This window comes from Microcebus murinus, chromosome 15 (assembly GCF_040939455.1).
Source record: "Microcebus murinus isolate Inina chromosome 15, M.murinus_Inina_mat1.0, whole genome shotgun sequence".
Taxonomy (NCBI): Eukaryota; Metazoa; Chordata; class Mammalia; order Primates; family Cheirogaleidae; genus Microcebus; species Microcebus murinus.
The window spans coordinates 45,640,684-45,655,579 of NC_134118.1; the positions used below are offsets into that span (position 1 = coordinate 45,640,684).

General features: G+C 41.5%; 1 protein-coding gene across 3 annotated transcripts in view; it reads left to right on the forward strand.

The window, feature by feature from the left end:
* The window catches only part of RNF150 (ring finger protein 150), a 233,949-nt gene that overhangs the window by 178,643 nt on the left and 40,410 nt on the right, over positions 1–14,896 (forward strand). For all 3 annotated transcript variants that reach the window (XM_076010611.1, XM_012783828.3, XM_012783829.3), the window contains exons 5-6: positions 2,003–2,099; positions 7,933–8,143. In XM_076010611.1, coding sequence (XP_075866726.1) covers positions 2,003–2,099; positions 7,933–8,143 — 308 coding nt within the window. The remainder of the gene's footprint in view (positions 1–2,002; positions 2,100–7,932; positions 8,144–14,896) is intronic.

Sequence of the window (14,896 nt, forward strand, 5' to 3'; positions counted from 1 at the left end):
GATAGATCTCCATCTTACAGACCAGGCAACTGAGGTGGGGATATTGCGTGGCTGATTTGAGTGTTGAAACAGCGAATGGTGCCGTCATTCTGCCTGCAGCCCGGGTGCAGGAAGCACACTGGAGCCCTGCCTCCCAGGGATGGTCAGGGGGATCAGAGTATTTGACCTTTTCCCAGGAGCAACACCAGCTGGTGAGCAAGTTCAGATTAGGAACTTGTTTTCTAGGTAGAGAGCCTGAACATAGGAAGGTCAGTATTGTTCTCTAGGGCTATCGGAGTGGCTTTATCCAACTTGAGTGCCAGACATTCCCTTCTCGTTGTTGCTCCTCCCTCATTCTGCTGCGCTGGGACTGGCCGCCTCCCAGTACCCAGCTCTGGCTTCTTCAGGAGCCATTCCCTTCATGTGGAACAAACGTTTTCCCCACCTCCCCACCCTTCCCCTTATGTGGACAATGTCTGCGTAGCCCCCTGGTTTCAGCTCTGATACTTTGCTAAGAATACCTGAGCATCGGAACTAGGATAAATCTCCCAGTTATAAGCCCCTCCCCACCACACACCCTGTTTTTCTAATGAAGAACTTAGCACTGTTGCCACGCAGTAGTTTATTTATATATAATTTCATTAATATCTGCCTCTCCTGCTATATTTCCTAAGGGAAGGAGCCAAGTCACTATCATGCTCATTCTCAGTGTTGAGCACACTTCTTGGTGTATATATATATATGGTTTGTTGAATGAATGCATGGATACAAGAATGAATGAGTGAGATATATACCTTTTAAGGAATAAATCTGCAGGGCATCCTAAACAATAATCTGGAAAGATAACAACACATCCTGGTAGCTTCAACTCCTTTTTCTAATCCCCAATCAAATCATAGCCTGAATACAGCCAATCCCATCCTTGGCATTTGACTTCTTCTTAATTTCAATTTTAAAAGTGGTACTTACTGAAATCTTTTCTGTAATTTGGGGGTAACTCTTTAAGCATTTGAGCCCAAAGCTCTCTAACACAAACAAATGAGGATTTTGGACCAGTTAGAACAAAAGAAGGTGAAAGTGAGAGAGCAGAGTAGAAATTTCAGGAAAAGTGCCCCCACTGAGAAGAGAGAAATAGAGAGCCAAGCACAGACAGAATGTCCTAAGGAAGCCCTCTCATACTTAAGACAGACAGTTCTCTCTCTTGTTGCCCGAAATTCTGACTGCTTCTGCCTGTGGTCTGGAGTTTTGAGAGTAAGAGGAAAAGCCCTGACTCAAGCAGCTCCTGACTTTTCTGAGTGGGCTCTTGCTATCCCAGTTGAGAGAACGTTCAGTTAGGAAGCCTTCCTGCACCTACTAAATGCCCCCACTTCTGCATGTGGACGAAGGGTCCCAATGATGGGCACATGTGAATAGGGATATATAAGAGCACATCACCTGTACAAACAGTAATGGTCAACCATAGTGAAACAAGCCAGACTTGAGCTCTGGCTTCTGGTTGGACAACCAGCAGCTGTAACAACTTAAAATGTCACTTTGTTATCAGATGCTTCCAGGAGCTCTTTATCTCTTTTGTGTTAGACCCCAAGTATTAGTGGAAATCATCCTTTACTTTCTGGAGTTGTCTTCTGATTGAGGGTAAAGAAATTCTGGATTTTTTTTAAAAGTAGCCTCATTGAGTCATCCTACAAGGTCTGTACAAGCTTCCCCACTTGCATTCTCTCCATTAAACATTCTTCCCATTGAAAAAGAGAAAAGTCTTTCAATTTCTGCTTTCTCTACATTTACAGAAACTTGGAGGACTCATTTGCAAATTACATAGGACATTCCTGGGATCCAGACACATTTTAACTATATCATCACAGGATGTAACAGGAAACCCATGGCCCAGGAGTTAGGCGTTGGAGGTTCAAGTCTTGGCTCTGCCACTGAGCAATCGCGTGGCCTTGGACAAGTTGCTGGGCTATGGTGGACTAGGCCGTCTCTGCACTTACCACCGCTCTAAGATGTATGGTTCTCATTGCAGGCATCTTTTCCACAAGTCCTGTGTTGACCCCTGGCTTCTAGATCATCGCACCTGCCCCATGTGCAAGATGAACATTCTTAAAGCCCTAGGGATCCCGGTAAGCACAGCACAGCCTACAGCCTCGTAATGTCTGTCTTTCTGCGTTGCCCCCAAGGCAGGGAGGAAACATCCTACCTGGATTTTCTATGTCCCCACTAAGTCACATAGCAGTTGTATCATCTTAGGAGGCCCCAAGAGAATACCCATGTCTAGAAACATTTGTCCTCTCACTTTTTCTCAGTCTGAGGACATCACAACCCTTTCACTGTGTCGGTTGTATTTGTCTGTGAGTCAGAGTACATCTTGTGCAGCCCATCAGCTTCTCTTCTGGGCTGCAGCAGGTGAGGGCAGGTGGGGCCACCAGCAGAGGCATGACGGGCCAGTCACACACATTGCTCACCTTTTGCATCATTGCCCCTGCTCAGCCACAAGGGAGCTCTGCATGCCACACTTTCTGGCATTGTCCCAGAATCACCTAGCTTTCAGAGGGAACGAGCTCCTCCTAGCAAGGGGAGGGGAGGACAGTGGCTGAGAATCAGGCTTAAATCTTCTGCATAACTCAGATCTCTGGGGCGACATTGGGTGCACAGGAAACCAGAGTCACTGAATCCTAGCACCACTATCAAGCTGGTTCCCTCAGCTTCATGTTTTCTAAAGTTCAGTCTCTCCCCTAGTACAGAGAGAATCCCGCCAGCTGGCTTGATGCTCCAGGGAAAGACTTTCCCAGGGCTGTGTCAAGTGAAGCCCGCAACCTGGTGGGTGGGAGACACCAGCTGCTGTGAGTTATCCCGTCTACACAGAGGAGGGCAGGAAGCAAGGCAGGCCACCAAATCCAAGGACTACACAGCGAGATGTGAGAAAGCATGAGGCACTGTCTAAAATCAGCCAGGCAAAGAGAATACAGATGCCAGCCTCCTCTCTCCCCTCCACTCTGCTGCAACCTCCCTATTGTCACTCCTCACTACTAAGGACAGAGAATAAAGAGAATGTTAATAGTCCCAAGATGTCACTGAAGAAGGAAGGATCAGATCCCATATCAAAGGTTTTCTTTAATGCCAGAGGACTAATTATTGTAGGACTATCGGAGTTGCTCTGTTGGAGGGGCACGCTGAAGCATTACCCTGAATTTTCTACCCTGTGCCAGCTGTCTCCATGCCAGCTGTATGCTGATTTACACAGTTGATACTCCAAACACAAATCAACCTGTGTGACTATAGCTCTGAGCTAGATTTGCAAGACAATGCATTAAATAATTTTCAGACCAGAGTCATAAATGCATAATGCATTCAAGGTGAAAATCAATTGCAGTGAGCATAAAACATTAGCATAAACCCAACATCTCTACCAGATACTGGTGACTTAAAAAATTGAACTCAGTTTTTGCACTTTCACATTTCTGGCTGTAACTTACTCTTTCATGGGAGGGGGAAATGTATGTATGTGTGTGCTCACATGTGTGTATGTGTGTCTGTGGTCTGCAAAATCTAGAATCCTCACAGTTCTCCCAATCCAAGGGAGACAGTTGCATCATTTGACCTAGTTTCTATTTCTCAGGATATTTTCAGAGATGCTAGGTGTCAATCCCACTGTTCTCTGGTCAGGACAATGAAACCAAACAAGCTCCAGTAGTTAAATTTTGTACTAAATAGCATTTGACTCCAGTCTTTTCCCCTGGAGGTATAACTTCTCCAGAAGCTACTTGTAAATGAGTTGCAAATATTTCTATTAATTATTTTTAAAATAGAATCATTTGGTGGCCTTTGGGCTCATTTCCAAAATTAGTAACAATTTAACTTTCAGCAGTTGGGCATTCTGGTCATGGTTTGATGCCTATCAAATCTGGATAAGGATTTTCCTTTTCACACTTGACTCTTAGAAAAATAAACATCAGAAGCATCTTTTGGATTTTGCCAAGAATTTTTAAAGGCCAGCTGAACAAGAACACGACACATATCCAAGCTCGCTCTGCAGAACAGAACATCCTCCATGAAGAATGAGGCATGTGTCATGTGCTACTTCTCACAAAGCACCAAGGCATATGGCTACCCTCTGCGCCTCCCAAGGCTTTGCTGTTTTTGTCCTAGAGAATGATAGACTCAGAATCTGGGAGGAATTTGGGATGTTGTTCCATTCCATCCTCCTGTCATTGGGCAGCACTATACCTAAATTATACCAGCGAGATGACTTCCATTCCATTCGTAAAACTTTCCATCTCATTAGGCAAGCTCACAGCCTTCTCAGTTAGAAAACACTACCTATATCTAACCTAAGCCTTTTTAATGCAGCTTAAAGAAATTGTCTAAGAATTCTCCTATATTCCTTATATTCCATTTCTTCTTCTTCGAAGAAAATTGAAAAGGGCCTGCCACTCTGATAATTGATGTCTGTTGATATATCATCTCTGGATCCCTTACATCTGTTAAGTGCTCAATAAATTATAGCCTTCAGAGTCTTGAATGTGCCAGTCACAGAATCATATTTATGAATTTCACCTGATTTTCCTTTGGTGTCATTCACAAACAACTTGGTTATAATCCTCATCCACTAGATTATACAGGTGGTAAATATTTTGGGTTTTTTTGTTTGCTTGTTTTTGTTGTTTTTCACTGAGTGTCCTTGTGCCTGCCTGAGCTATAAGACAAATAAATTTCAGTTGAAAGCCAAGAGCGGGGAACATTTTCATTTTGTAAGTGATTTTTCTACAATGAGCTGAAGAATGAGAGCACAGCTCACGGATCATGAAACTCCCATAACATTGGATATCTTTTCCCATTAAATTTTGCCCAGAGAAATAGAATACCGAATTGAAAGGAGGCAGGGTCCTTTATTACTAGAAGTGTTTTTATCCTTTTATCTACATCACAGAGCTTCACCTTCCTTTCTATCCAGTCAGATCTAGGTCTATCTTTGAATGATGACAAAACAGTTTCATTGAATTCTCGAAGGTACCATATAAGCTGGGTCTTTCATATGCCAGCAAACACCCTCTCCTATCACTATTATCCTGATATGAATAGGATGATGATGATTATTGAATAGAAAAATCCTGTATAGCTTCTGTATTCACAAGTCTTTAGCTATGTAGCTGTTGCCTTATTTAAGGAGTTCTCCCATGCTAACCTGAATTTTTATTCTCATGCAGACTTCACTTGTAAATAGCATTTGACATCTTTTTTTAAAACATTATGATTATGACTTCTCTTAGAAGTCTATAAATGGGGTTTCTTTTCAAACTATTATTCTATTTAATGAGTCATGTAGAGTGGATATAAATCTTTTGCGTTCTGAAAAGTTGGTCTGGTAAATATTATATCCAAGCCAAATTATTCATGCTCAGATCATTGACAGTCTCAGTGAGCTGATTAGCTCTTTCACCCGCTGCCTGCTCTGTTAAAGATATGACACTTTTCCTACTGGCCAACAAACTAAAAGCAAAACACACAGTGCATCAAAATTGAGAAGTGACATAAAATGAAGGGACGATATCAACAACCAGGATCAACATTTTGAAAAATATGTCAATTGTTATTACATATAATCATAGTCAGGTGTTTATGGCTGAAAATATAACCACAATGCCCCCATTTTGAGGTCTTTTTCTCCGATACCCCCCATTCAGTTGATTTTGCTTAATAAACATCTGTATATAGCATATCTTACCTTTGCACAGAACTTTATGGTTTTTTAAGTATCGTATCAAATCCTCCCTTAATTGATCTAGGGAAGATACTAACATGTACAAGTTTTTAGAGTGAATATCTGAGACTTGGATACAATTTCCAAATCAACATTTACTTAGCACGTAATAATTGTTAGTATCACTGTTGCAGGTGGGACTGAAATCCAAAATCAGTATGGTGTGGTTGCTTCACTCTACAATGCACATGGCCCAGCAGAGTGAGGCCAACACATTAACAAATGACCATAACAGCATGGGAGAAGTGATATATAAAGTGCTACAGGGTCAAAGATAACTACCTGGAAGGGAACACTTCTTAGAAAAGGGGACATTTGGCCTAGGAATTAAAGGGTGACTGGGAATTCACCAGGGGTTGGTTTGAGACCTTGGGATGGGAAAGGAAGGGTGACTAGGACAGATGTCATCCTGAGCAGAGGGAAAGCATGAGGTAACACACTGAAACGAGGGAAGGTGTGGTGTGCTCTTTGTTTCCAAAGGCTGAAGGCGAGGCCAGAAAAGCAAGCCAGGCCTCCGCTCTAGAGCATCCGCTCTGTCATGCGAGGGAGCGTGGACTTCCTTCCTTGGGAAAAGAAAAGAACCATACCTGTGCTTTAAAAATAAAAAAAATAAAAAAATAAAAAAAGAATGTTCTGATGGGATAGTAAAGACAAATAAACTGGAAACGAGATTGCAAGGAGGTAGGGAAATTGGTAATGGGGAGAGAATGTTCACAAACACACCTGCTCGGGTCCAAGACCACAGTCAGTAAATCTAGTAAATTTGGTGAATTGGCCGTTCTAGAAATTGACAAATTGAGTTTCAATGAATTGGCTCACTTCCAAGAGCTAAAGAAGACAAAAAGAAAAGAGGATGCAGGGAAGAAAGGAATGAGCTGATTTTGAGGAGTTTGTGGATGATGGAGATTTCCAGCTGCCCGTCGGAAACCCGGGTGTGGCTCTCAGGAGACTGATTATACGCAGCTTAAGAGCAGAAAACTAGGACAAACGTCTAGCACTTAGGATTTCTTGCTTTGCACTCCCTAGGAGTTCACGAGTTGTGGGTTTTCTCTTCTAAGAAACTTCAAATGCAATATCGTGATGTTAATTCAATCAGTGTCAACCCAAAATTCCCCTCATCTAATCGTGACTGTCACGTTCTGCATACATCAGGAGTGTAAAACCCCGTAATTATCATCTCTCACGACAAAGCTGAAGTTCTGACTAAAACAACAACAAAAAATCACAGCTATTCTTAATATTTCTTAAGACCAGACCCTTCCACCACCATCTTTTAAAAATAATTTTTATGAGTTCATGTAGAGACATAACTGAAAGTAATTTTTAAAGCTGTTTGTGGAAGAGCTAAAATATATTCACCATGGCTTCAAACAGCTGAACTAAAACCAAAAACGGTAAAATCTGTGAAGAAGAAGATTTTGCCCAATAATAAAAGAATCCAATGCTGACCAGAATGGACTGCCTTGCAAAGCAGAGAGCTCCCATTCCTGTGTTTTTCAAGGGGAGCTGTCAGTGATATTCAGGAGGAAAAAAAGAGTCTTGTAATGAATGGATGATGGAACAAGATAGTCTCACCCTAGTTTTAAGATTCTAAGACTTGACTTTAGAGGATTTGACTGATGGACAGTCAATTCCATATTAAGGACATGGAAATATTTTTCTATAGCTGATTTTTAGCTTATATTTTTAAAAGAATAGCCTTACCCTGTGCTTTTGTATGTGTTTGTGTGTATGTGTGTGTCTTTAATGAACAATTTATAATGACTCAGATTCTATCCCCCTCCCACTCTCATAACACTAGTATATTTGTAAACAGTGCATGAGTCTTTGGGGATAATTATCAGCTGCCAGCTCTGCACTAGGTGGGGTGTTAACACTATATGTAAGGAAGTGCTATCTTTATAAATGAGTATCATGTATTCCCCCTAAGTATTTATTTAAATGTAGAGATACTACTGCTCTTGGAATTAAAAATTTATACCTAGATCTGAAAGGAACTCTTGGAAAGAAAATTTTGGAAGATCTTTTCATGTTGATGTTACAGAAACTATATTTGGAATCTTTTGAAATAAAATGGCTCAAAAGTAAATAGTAAAGAACTTATTTTTTACTGAGACAGAATATTCAGGCTGTAGACTTTTCATCTCCGAGTTGACGATGTGCACTGAGAACAGGTCCTCTTCTCCCCCCCTCAGCCCAACGCCGACTGCATGGACGACTTGCCCACCGACTTCGAGGGCTCTCTGGGAGGGCCGCCAACCAACCAGATCACAGGCGCAAGCGACACGACAGTAAATGAAAGTTCAGTCACTTTGGACCCTGCTGTCCGGACTGTGGGAGCCTTGCAGGTGGTCCAGGATGCAGACCCCACGCCCCAGGAGGGAGAAGTTATCTTTACTACCAACAGTAAGTTCTGCTGTGTTTAAAAGTGCCATAAGCCAGGAGGGCTATTGCTTCATGGGAATCGGGAAAAGTTACCTTTCCTGGAGAAAAAAAAAAAAAAAAGTTGAGTGAGTATATCATTGCCAGGTTCATCAGTCACACCTGTCGGGCCCTCAGAAGCGCAGCTCTTTCCAGAGCCAGCCAGGCAGACAGTGGGCCTGGCTGCATGTGCCCCCACTCTTGCCTGCCCCCCACTGACACCAGGCACACACCATAGCACTGTGCGCTCTCCATGTCCCCTTGCCCAGGGTACCTGAGGCAGGCAGTGCTGTGGGTTTGGCCTCTCAGATTGGAGGACAGGTGAGAGAAGTAACCGCAGGGATAGTCAGCAGGACTGGGATATGGCACAACCCCACTCACTCATGTGTGTATGTGTGTGTGCACGCATGCGTGCATGCATGTGAGTGTGTGTATGTGTGCTCTTGAGCCCTCCTAAGAGTGCATGCAGCTATATGAGCTAGTGTGGACCATGTGCATAAGGCTGCTTCCCTGTTGCTCTAGGACTCGTATGTAAAGTGGCACTTTTTAGATGGTCATTTTTTGCAGCAGACCCTAAACCCCTGTATACGGTGGCCCTGCATATTAAAATATCTTCTGGGTATTCTCCCCCCTCATCTCCTGCATAGCCAGTCACTAAATCTTGTTCTGTTTGATGGTAATTATCATAAAAATATTAAAATGCCTGTATTTGCATCAAGATTGAAGCAAAAATCTAAAATACCTGCTATTCAGTCTAATAAAGTAGAGATAAAAGCTTCAGGAGTTCTAAGAAAATCAGCATGCAAATTAACTTAGATTTAAGCTTAAAAGAGTGGGTAGATATTGCAATTTTTAAACAAAATGTATTTCTTTCTCTTGATAGAAGTAACCTATTCACTGTAGGAATTTGGAAATATAGAGAAGCAGATTGAAGTATTTGGGGGTATTTCCTTTCAAGTTAGTCATTTTTTTGGTTTTTTTTAAACATGCTTGTGATTTTTATAGAATTTATAAAATCATGCTCAAATGTAAAGATATGCATTTTTCTGAATAAGGAACAAGAGACTTCATTGTTGAAAAATTGTAAAGTAAAAAAAATAATGAAAAGAAAATCATTCAGAGTGCCACTACCCCAAAATAATGACTCTTAATCATTTGGTCTGTTTCCTGATAATCTTTTATGATATAGTTGAGACAAACCCATAGATAGGGTTTGAGTGTTGAGTATCATAGCCATAATATATATATTTTTTTTCTAGACAGAGTCTCACTCTGTTGCCCAGGCTAGAGTGTCATGGCATCAGCCTAGCTCATAGCAACTTCAAACTTCTGGGCTCAAGCAATCCTCCTGCCTCAGTCTCCCGAGTAGCTGGGACTACAGGCATGCGCCACCATGCCTGGCTCATTTTTTCTATATATTTTTAGCTGGCCAATTAATTTATTTCTATTTTTAGTAGAGATGAGGTCTCGCTCTTGCTCAGGCTTGTCTCGAACTCCTGACATTGAGCGATCCTCCCACCTCGGCCTCCCCAAGTGCTAGGATTACAGGCATGAGCCACCGTGCTTGGCCATAACCATAATATTTTCACAGGACCTTGACAGAAAGTAACTTGAAGAGGAACTTGGTGAGAAATACCTGCATATGCAAGTGTAATAGTTTTTGATAAAAATAGTTTAACTTCAAAAACTTGACTTTCAGAGGTATAAATATTAATATATCAATATCAAAATATTGACTATTAGGCATTTAAAAGCCCCTGAAAATGGATTTTGATCCCTTTGTTCTGAAGATCTAGACTGGTACTGTCCAATATTAATATTTTTTGTCCAATATTAATATAATGCAAGCCACATATATAATGTCAATTTTTTTGTGAGCACACTAAAAAATTAAAAACTAAATTGGTGAAGTTTATTTTAATTTATTATTTATTAAAGTTTATTTTAATTTAATTTTAAATTTAGTTTAATTTAATAATATATTTCATTTAACCTAATATATCCAAAATACTTTACTTTTTTTGGTACTCAATCTTCAAAATATGTTATGTATTCTACACTTACAGCACATTTCAGTTTGAACTAGCCACGTTCGAAGTACTCAGTAGTCACATGTGGCTAGTGGCTACCATACCAATTTTATTTAAATTACTGGGATTCCAGACCTGGAGGGCATAGGTCTGAAATCCCCGTAATTTAAATAAAAGAACCTTAAAAGTCATGTGATTCTTACCGGGCAAACTTCTAATTTTTTACCATGAGAAAATTGTGGCCCAGGGCAGTAAATGTCTGACTCGGGTCAAGCAAGTTCTCTTTTTAAGTATACGAGATGGTCTCATAATTTTTCCACTTATTGGACATCACATCTATGACCATTGGTGATCTTAATCAAATATATTGGAAAGCCTGATAAAATTTTTCCAGCAGTTGAAAAACATTTAAGGTATGAGCTTTGTTTGAGCTCATAAGAAACAAATCAAAAATGGATCATTATCCTTGCAATAGAATTACTAGATTTTCAAGAGAAAATGGGTCAACTCTCAGATTTCCTATTTTAAAGAGTGGCCACATACTTCATGCATCTTAATATAGCCCAGATAACAGATGAAAAAGCGTCTTAATTTAGTGTGGATTAAATTACATCTAAAATAAAACAGATGTAAATACATTGTAGGTTAAAATATACCCAAAAATAAAATGAAAATTATGGTCTGTATCCTTGTAATTCATAGTCCCTAAACTGTTTTGCATAAAATAGAGTGTTTGAGTCATAGCAGGCATTCAGTAAATATTTATTGAATGACTTGAGGTGAAAGTGTTCAAACTAAGCTTGAAGCAGGGACCCTTGTTCACAAAAGAAGGGAAAAATGCCAGATAATCTCAAAGGAAAAGTATTGGTAAAGTTGAGATGAAGAAACAAGAGTGGTAAGACTGTATCTGTAGTCATAAGACTGATGGTGTATATGAGTATGTCTAGAGATATCAGTTTCTTGGTACAGAAACTAAGTTTTTGGCACAAAATATTTTTCCCAGACCATATATTTATGATTAGTACCATTTATTGAGATTTAACAGATTTTTCCAAACATGACCATTCCAATTCAATGTTAATGGTTGACACTATTAACCAAATGGCTTGACTCCTTCAGAAGAAAACTCTCTGCTCTATACAGGTTTTAAATTGCCTAGTGCCCTACTCAAGTAAATATTTAACCAATAAATGAACAAACACAAATGCATGACTAAATGAGTGAAAAGATTCAAGTTCTCATCAACATTATTGTAATCAACTCTCTATTGCTATGTGAAAATAACGTGGATGTGGACACAAGTGTAGCCGGGGATACAATAATGCTATAAATCAACCACAAATAAAACAGTGGAGAGGCTGGGTGTGGTGGCTCACACCTGTAATCCTAGCACTCTGGGAGGCTGAGGCAGGTGGATCATTTGAGCTCAGGAGTTTGAGACCAGCCTGAGCAAGAGCAAGACACCATTTCTACTTAAAAAATTAGAAATTAGCTGGACAACTAAAAATATGTATACAGTAAAAATTAGCCACGCATGGTGGTACATGCCTGTAGTCCCAGCTACTCGGGAGGCTGAGGCAGGAGGATCACTTGAGCCCAGGAGTTTGAGGTTGCTGTGAGCTATGCTGACGCCATGGCACTCTACTCTGGGCAACAAAACAAGATTCAGTGAGTGAGTGAGTGAGCGAGCGAATGAATGAATGAATGAATGAATGAATGAATGAATGAATGAATCAGTGGAGGTTGGAACTGACTTTTCTCCCAATTGACCTTTCCCCTCCTCACCCCTCCATAGACCCAGGAAATTACTAGAAAAGGAAGAAATAAAAATAGTAGGAGCTAACAAATAAATCGTTTCAACTACATACCAGGCACCTTGTTGAGCTTTTTTCATATATTAGCTCACAACAACCCTATGAGGTAAATATTATTTTCATACTCATTTTATTGATGCAGAAAGGGAGGCACAGAGAGATTAACCAAGATCATAAGCTAGTGACAGGTGGAGCTGGAATTCAAACCGGACCACTGGCTCCAGGGCCCCACACTTAACTCCACTATGTTCAGAGAATGAACAGGGGAGAAAATTAATATAATTGCTCGCTTCTCATTTATTTATTCATTTCCTCCACTTTTCTAAATCTCTTAAATGATCAAAATGTGTTTAGTTGCTACTTGCACCCTCTTTCCAACATCTATTCTTCCTTTCCTGGCAAAGAGACTGGTGTGCAGTACATCAAACGCATGTCAAAGTCATTTCGGCACGCATGGGGTCAAGATGTAGAACAGATTGCTTTTAGAGTGAAGATGGAAAAATCTGGCACCAAAGAATCATCTTCAGCTCCCAGAAACAGAAAAAGAAAAAAAAAAAAAAAAAAGACAGAAAAGCATTCACAAAGCCAAGGAAATCCAAGCGTGTTGCAAGTCTGATGTTAGGAGAAAGACATTCTTGTATGCATATTTTTCTGTTCCTGACATTCCATCTTTTCTAAATTCACGTGGCAGTCCCAGATCACAGTGTTTCTCCTCCAGCTTTGTGCAAAGGGTCATTTGTATGAATGCCCAAGTGTCACTCACCAGTCTTTATCTGCAGCCCTGATCCTGCCAAAAACACACTTTGCCTTCTGACTCCCCGAGCTCAGGCTGCAGATTGTTGGGTTTGCTTCTGCAGGAGAAAAATGTCCTTACAACCAAAGTGAAACACATCTAAACAAAACAGCCCTGTGTATTTAGAGACTCCAGAGAGGAGCTAGAGAAAGAAACAAAAAAAGAAGACTTTATTACCCCTTCCCGAAAATATGTGGTGCCACTCCACATCTCAGGAGCATCTGAAACCTCCCCTTTATTTTTCAAGGAGGTTACTGACAGCATCCATTTACTTATTTCCGTTATTGAGTCGCTGCACAAGTTACCCACTCGTCCCTCCTTCCACCTCAAACTAGAAGGAACCACCACTCAGCCTGTGACAGGGGAAGGGACAGCCTGTGTGTTAGTGGGCAGAATCAGGGTATCTCAGACCTGCCCCAGTACGTTCTGAGGAGTATTTGGCATGATGTGCTTGGCCAGGAGACCTGGTCTTCAAACTTTCTAGAAGGAAGTAATACACGTGAATTAGTGTGGAGGCTAAAACTTGGGCAGTTGAAATGAAAGGTGGTATAGGGTTTCTCTGGGAGAAGATTTCCTTTGCTAACTTTCCACCAACTCTGATCCCTGGGGAAAGAGTAGGGTATCTAATGTGTTGAAGAGACGTGGTTTGTGATGTGTAGTCATCCCTCAGTACCCACAGGGAACTGGTTCCAGGGCACCTTCCCCCACCCCGAAGATACCAAAATCTGAGGATACTCAAGTCCCTTATATAAAATGGTGTATATTTGCATATAACCTATGTACATCTTCATGTATACTTTAAATCATTGCTAGATTATTTATAATACCTAATACAATGTAAATACTGTGTAAATAGGTCTGTATTTTTTTCTTTGCATTATTTTTAATTATTGTATCATTTTTTGTTGGGGCTTTCTCTGAATACTTTTGGGCCATGGTTGGTGAAACCCAAGGCCTGGGAACTAGCACATGTGGGGCCATCTTTGTTTTTGCTACACAAATGTATTGAGTGGGTGTCATATTTTCCTCCCCCTGGATGAAAATTTTAGCAGACCCAGGAATTTCCTGCTTAGTCTTAGGTAACTGGCAATTCTTTTTTTTTTTTTTTTGTATATATACTTCTAGTTGGTCAATTAATTTCTTTCTATTTATAGTAGAGACGGGGGTCTCGCTCAGGCTGGTTTTGAACTCCCGACCTCGAGCAATCCGCCCGCCTCGGCCTCCCAGAGTGCTAGGATTACAGGCGTGAGCCACCGCGCCCGGCCCGGTAACTGGCAATTCTAAAAGTTACTTTAGGTCCCAAACAAAGACAAAAAGAATTTTTTTTTTCCTGTGGGGCCTTTTCCTTTGTAAGTTCTACAGCTCAGGACAGACGGGTCTCTATTGCCTACTCAACTTTCCACAGGCCCTGTGCATCCAGCAGTCCCTTTGCAGCCCTGGTCCCCTAAGGTCCCCTTACCTCTCCAGGATTTTCTTCTGGATAGGGCCCATACTGATCCCACCCAGCTCGCTCTTCCGTGTGGCCACCCCGGGACGCTCACAGGTCGCCTGCCCTGACAGTCTTCTTCCAGGACAGCAGCTGTCTCCAGGCATGGATCCCACGCAGGTCTTGGGCCTCCTCAAGATTGCAAGCCGGAAGGAGACCTGAGTCCACAAAAGTTTGAGTCAATTTTTTGCGGAGTCCAACCTACAGGGAACATATTTCAAAATCCCCTTGGGGGTGCCCTTGCAGCAACCCCTCACAGGCCCGGGGTTGGGAGGTAGCCCCTCGGACTGTTCTGCCGCTAGGGGGTGTGATTCAGCTTGACAACACTCTGTCCATGAACAGCCCCCGTACCACTCCCCACCCCCAGCTTCCCGCTCCTCCTTTCTCCATTTTATTGCTTCAACACGGATGATGGGGTGAGAATCACAGAACAGGTTCCGCTTCGTATCAGTTGTACACCAGCCATGAGGAGGGGAGTGAAGGGGGAGTCTATGTTGTGCTTCTTTGTCCTCCACACCCTTCAGTAGAAACTGAGGCAGGAAGACACCCACTAGCACAAAAAAGTTAGTTCCTGGAAGTCTCGATGGTCTTCACCTGAGGGCCACATGCTTCGCC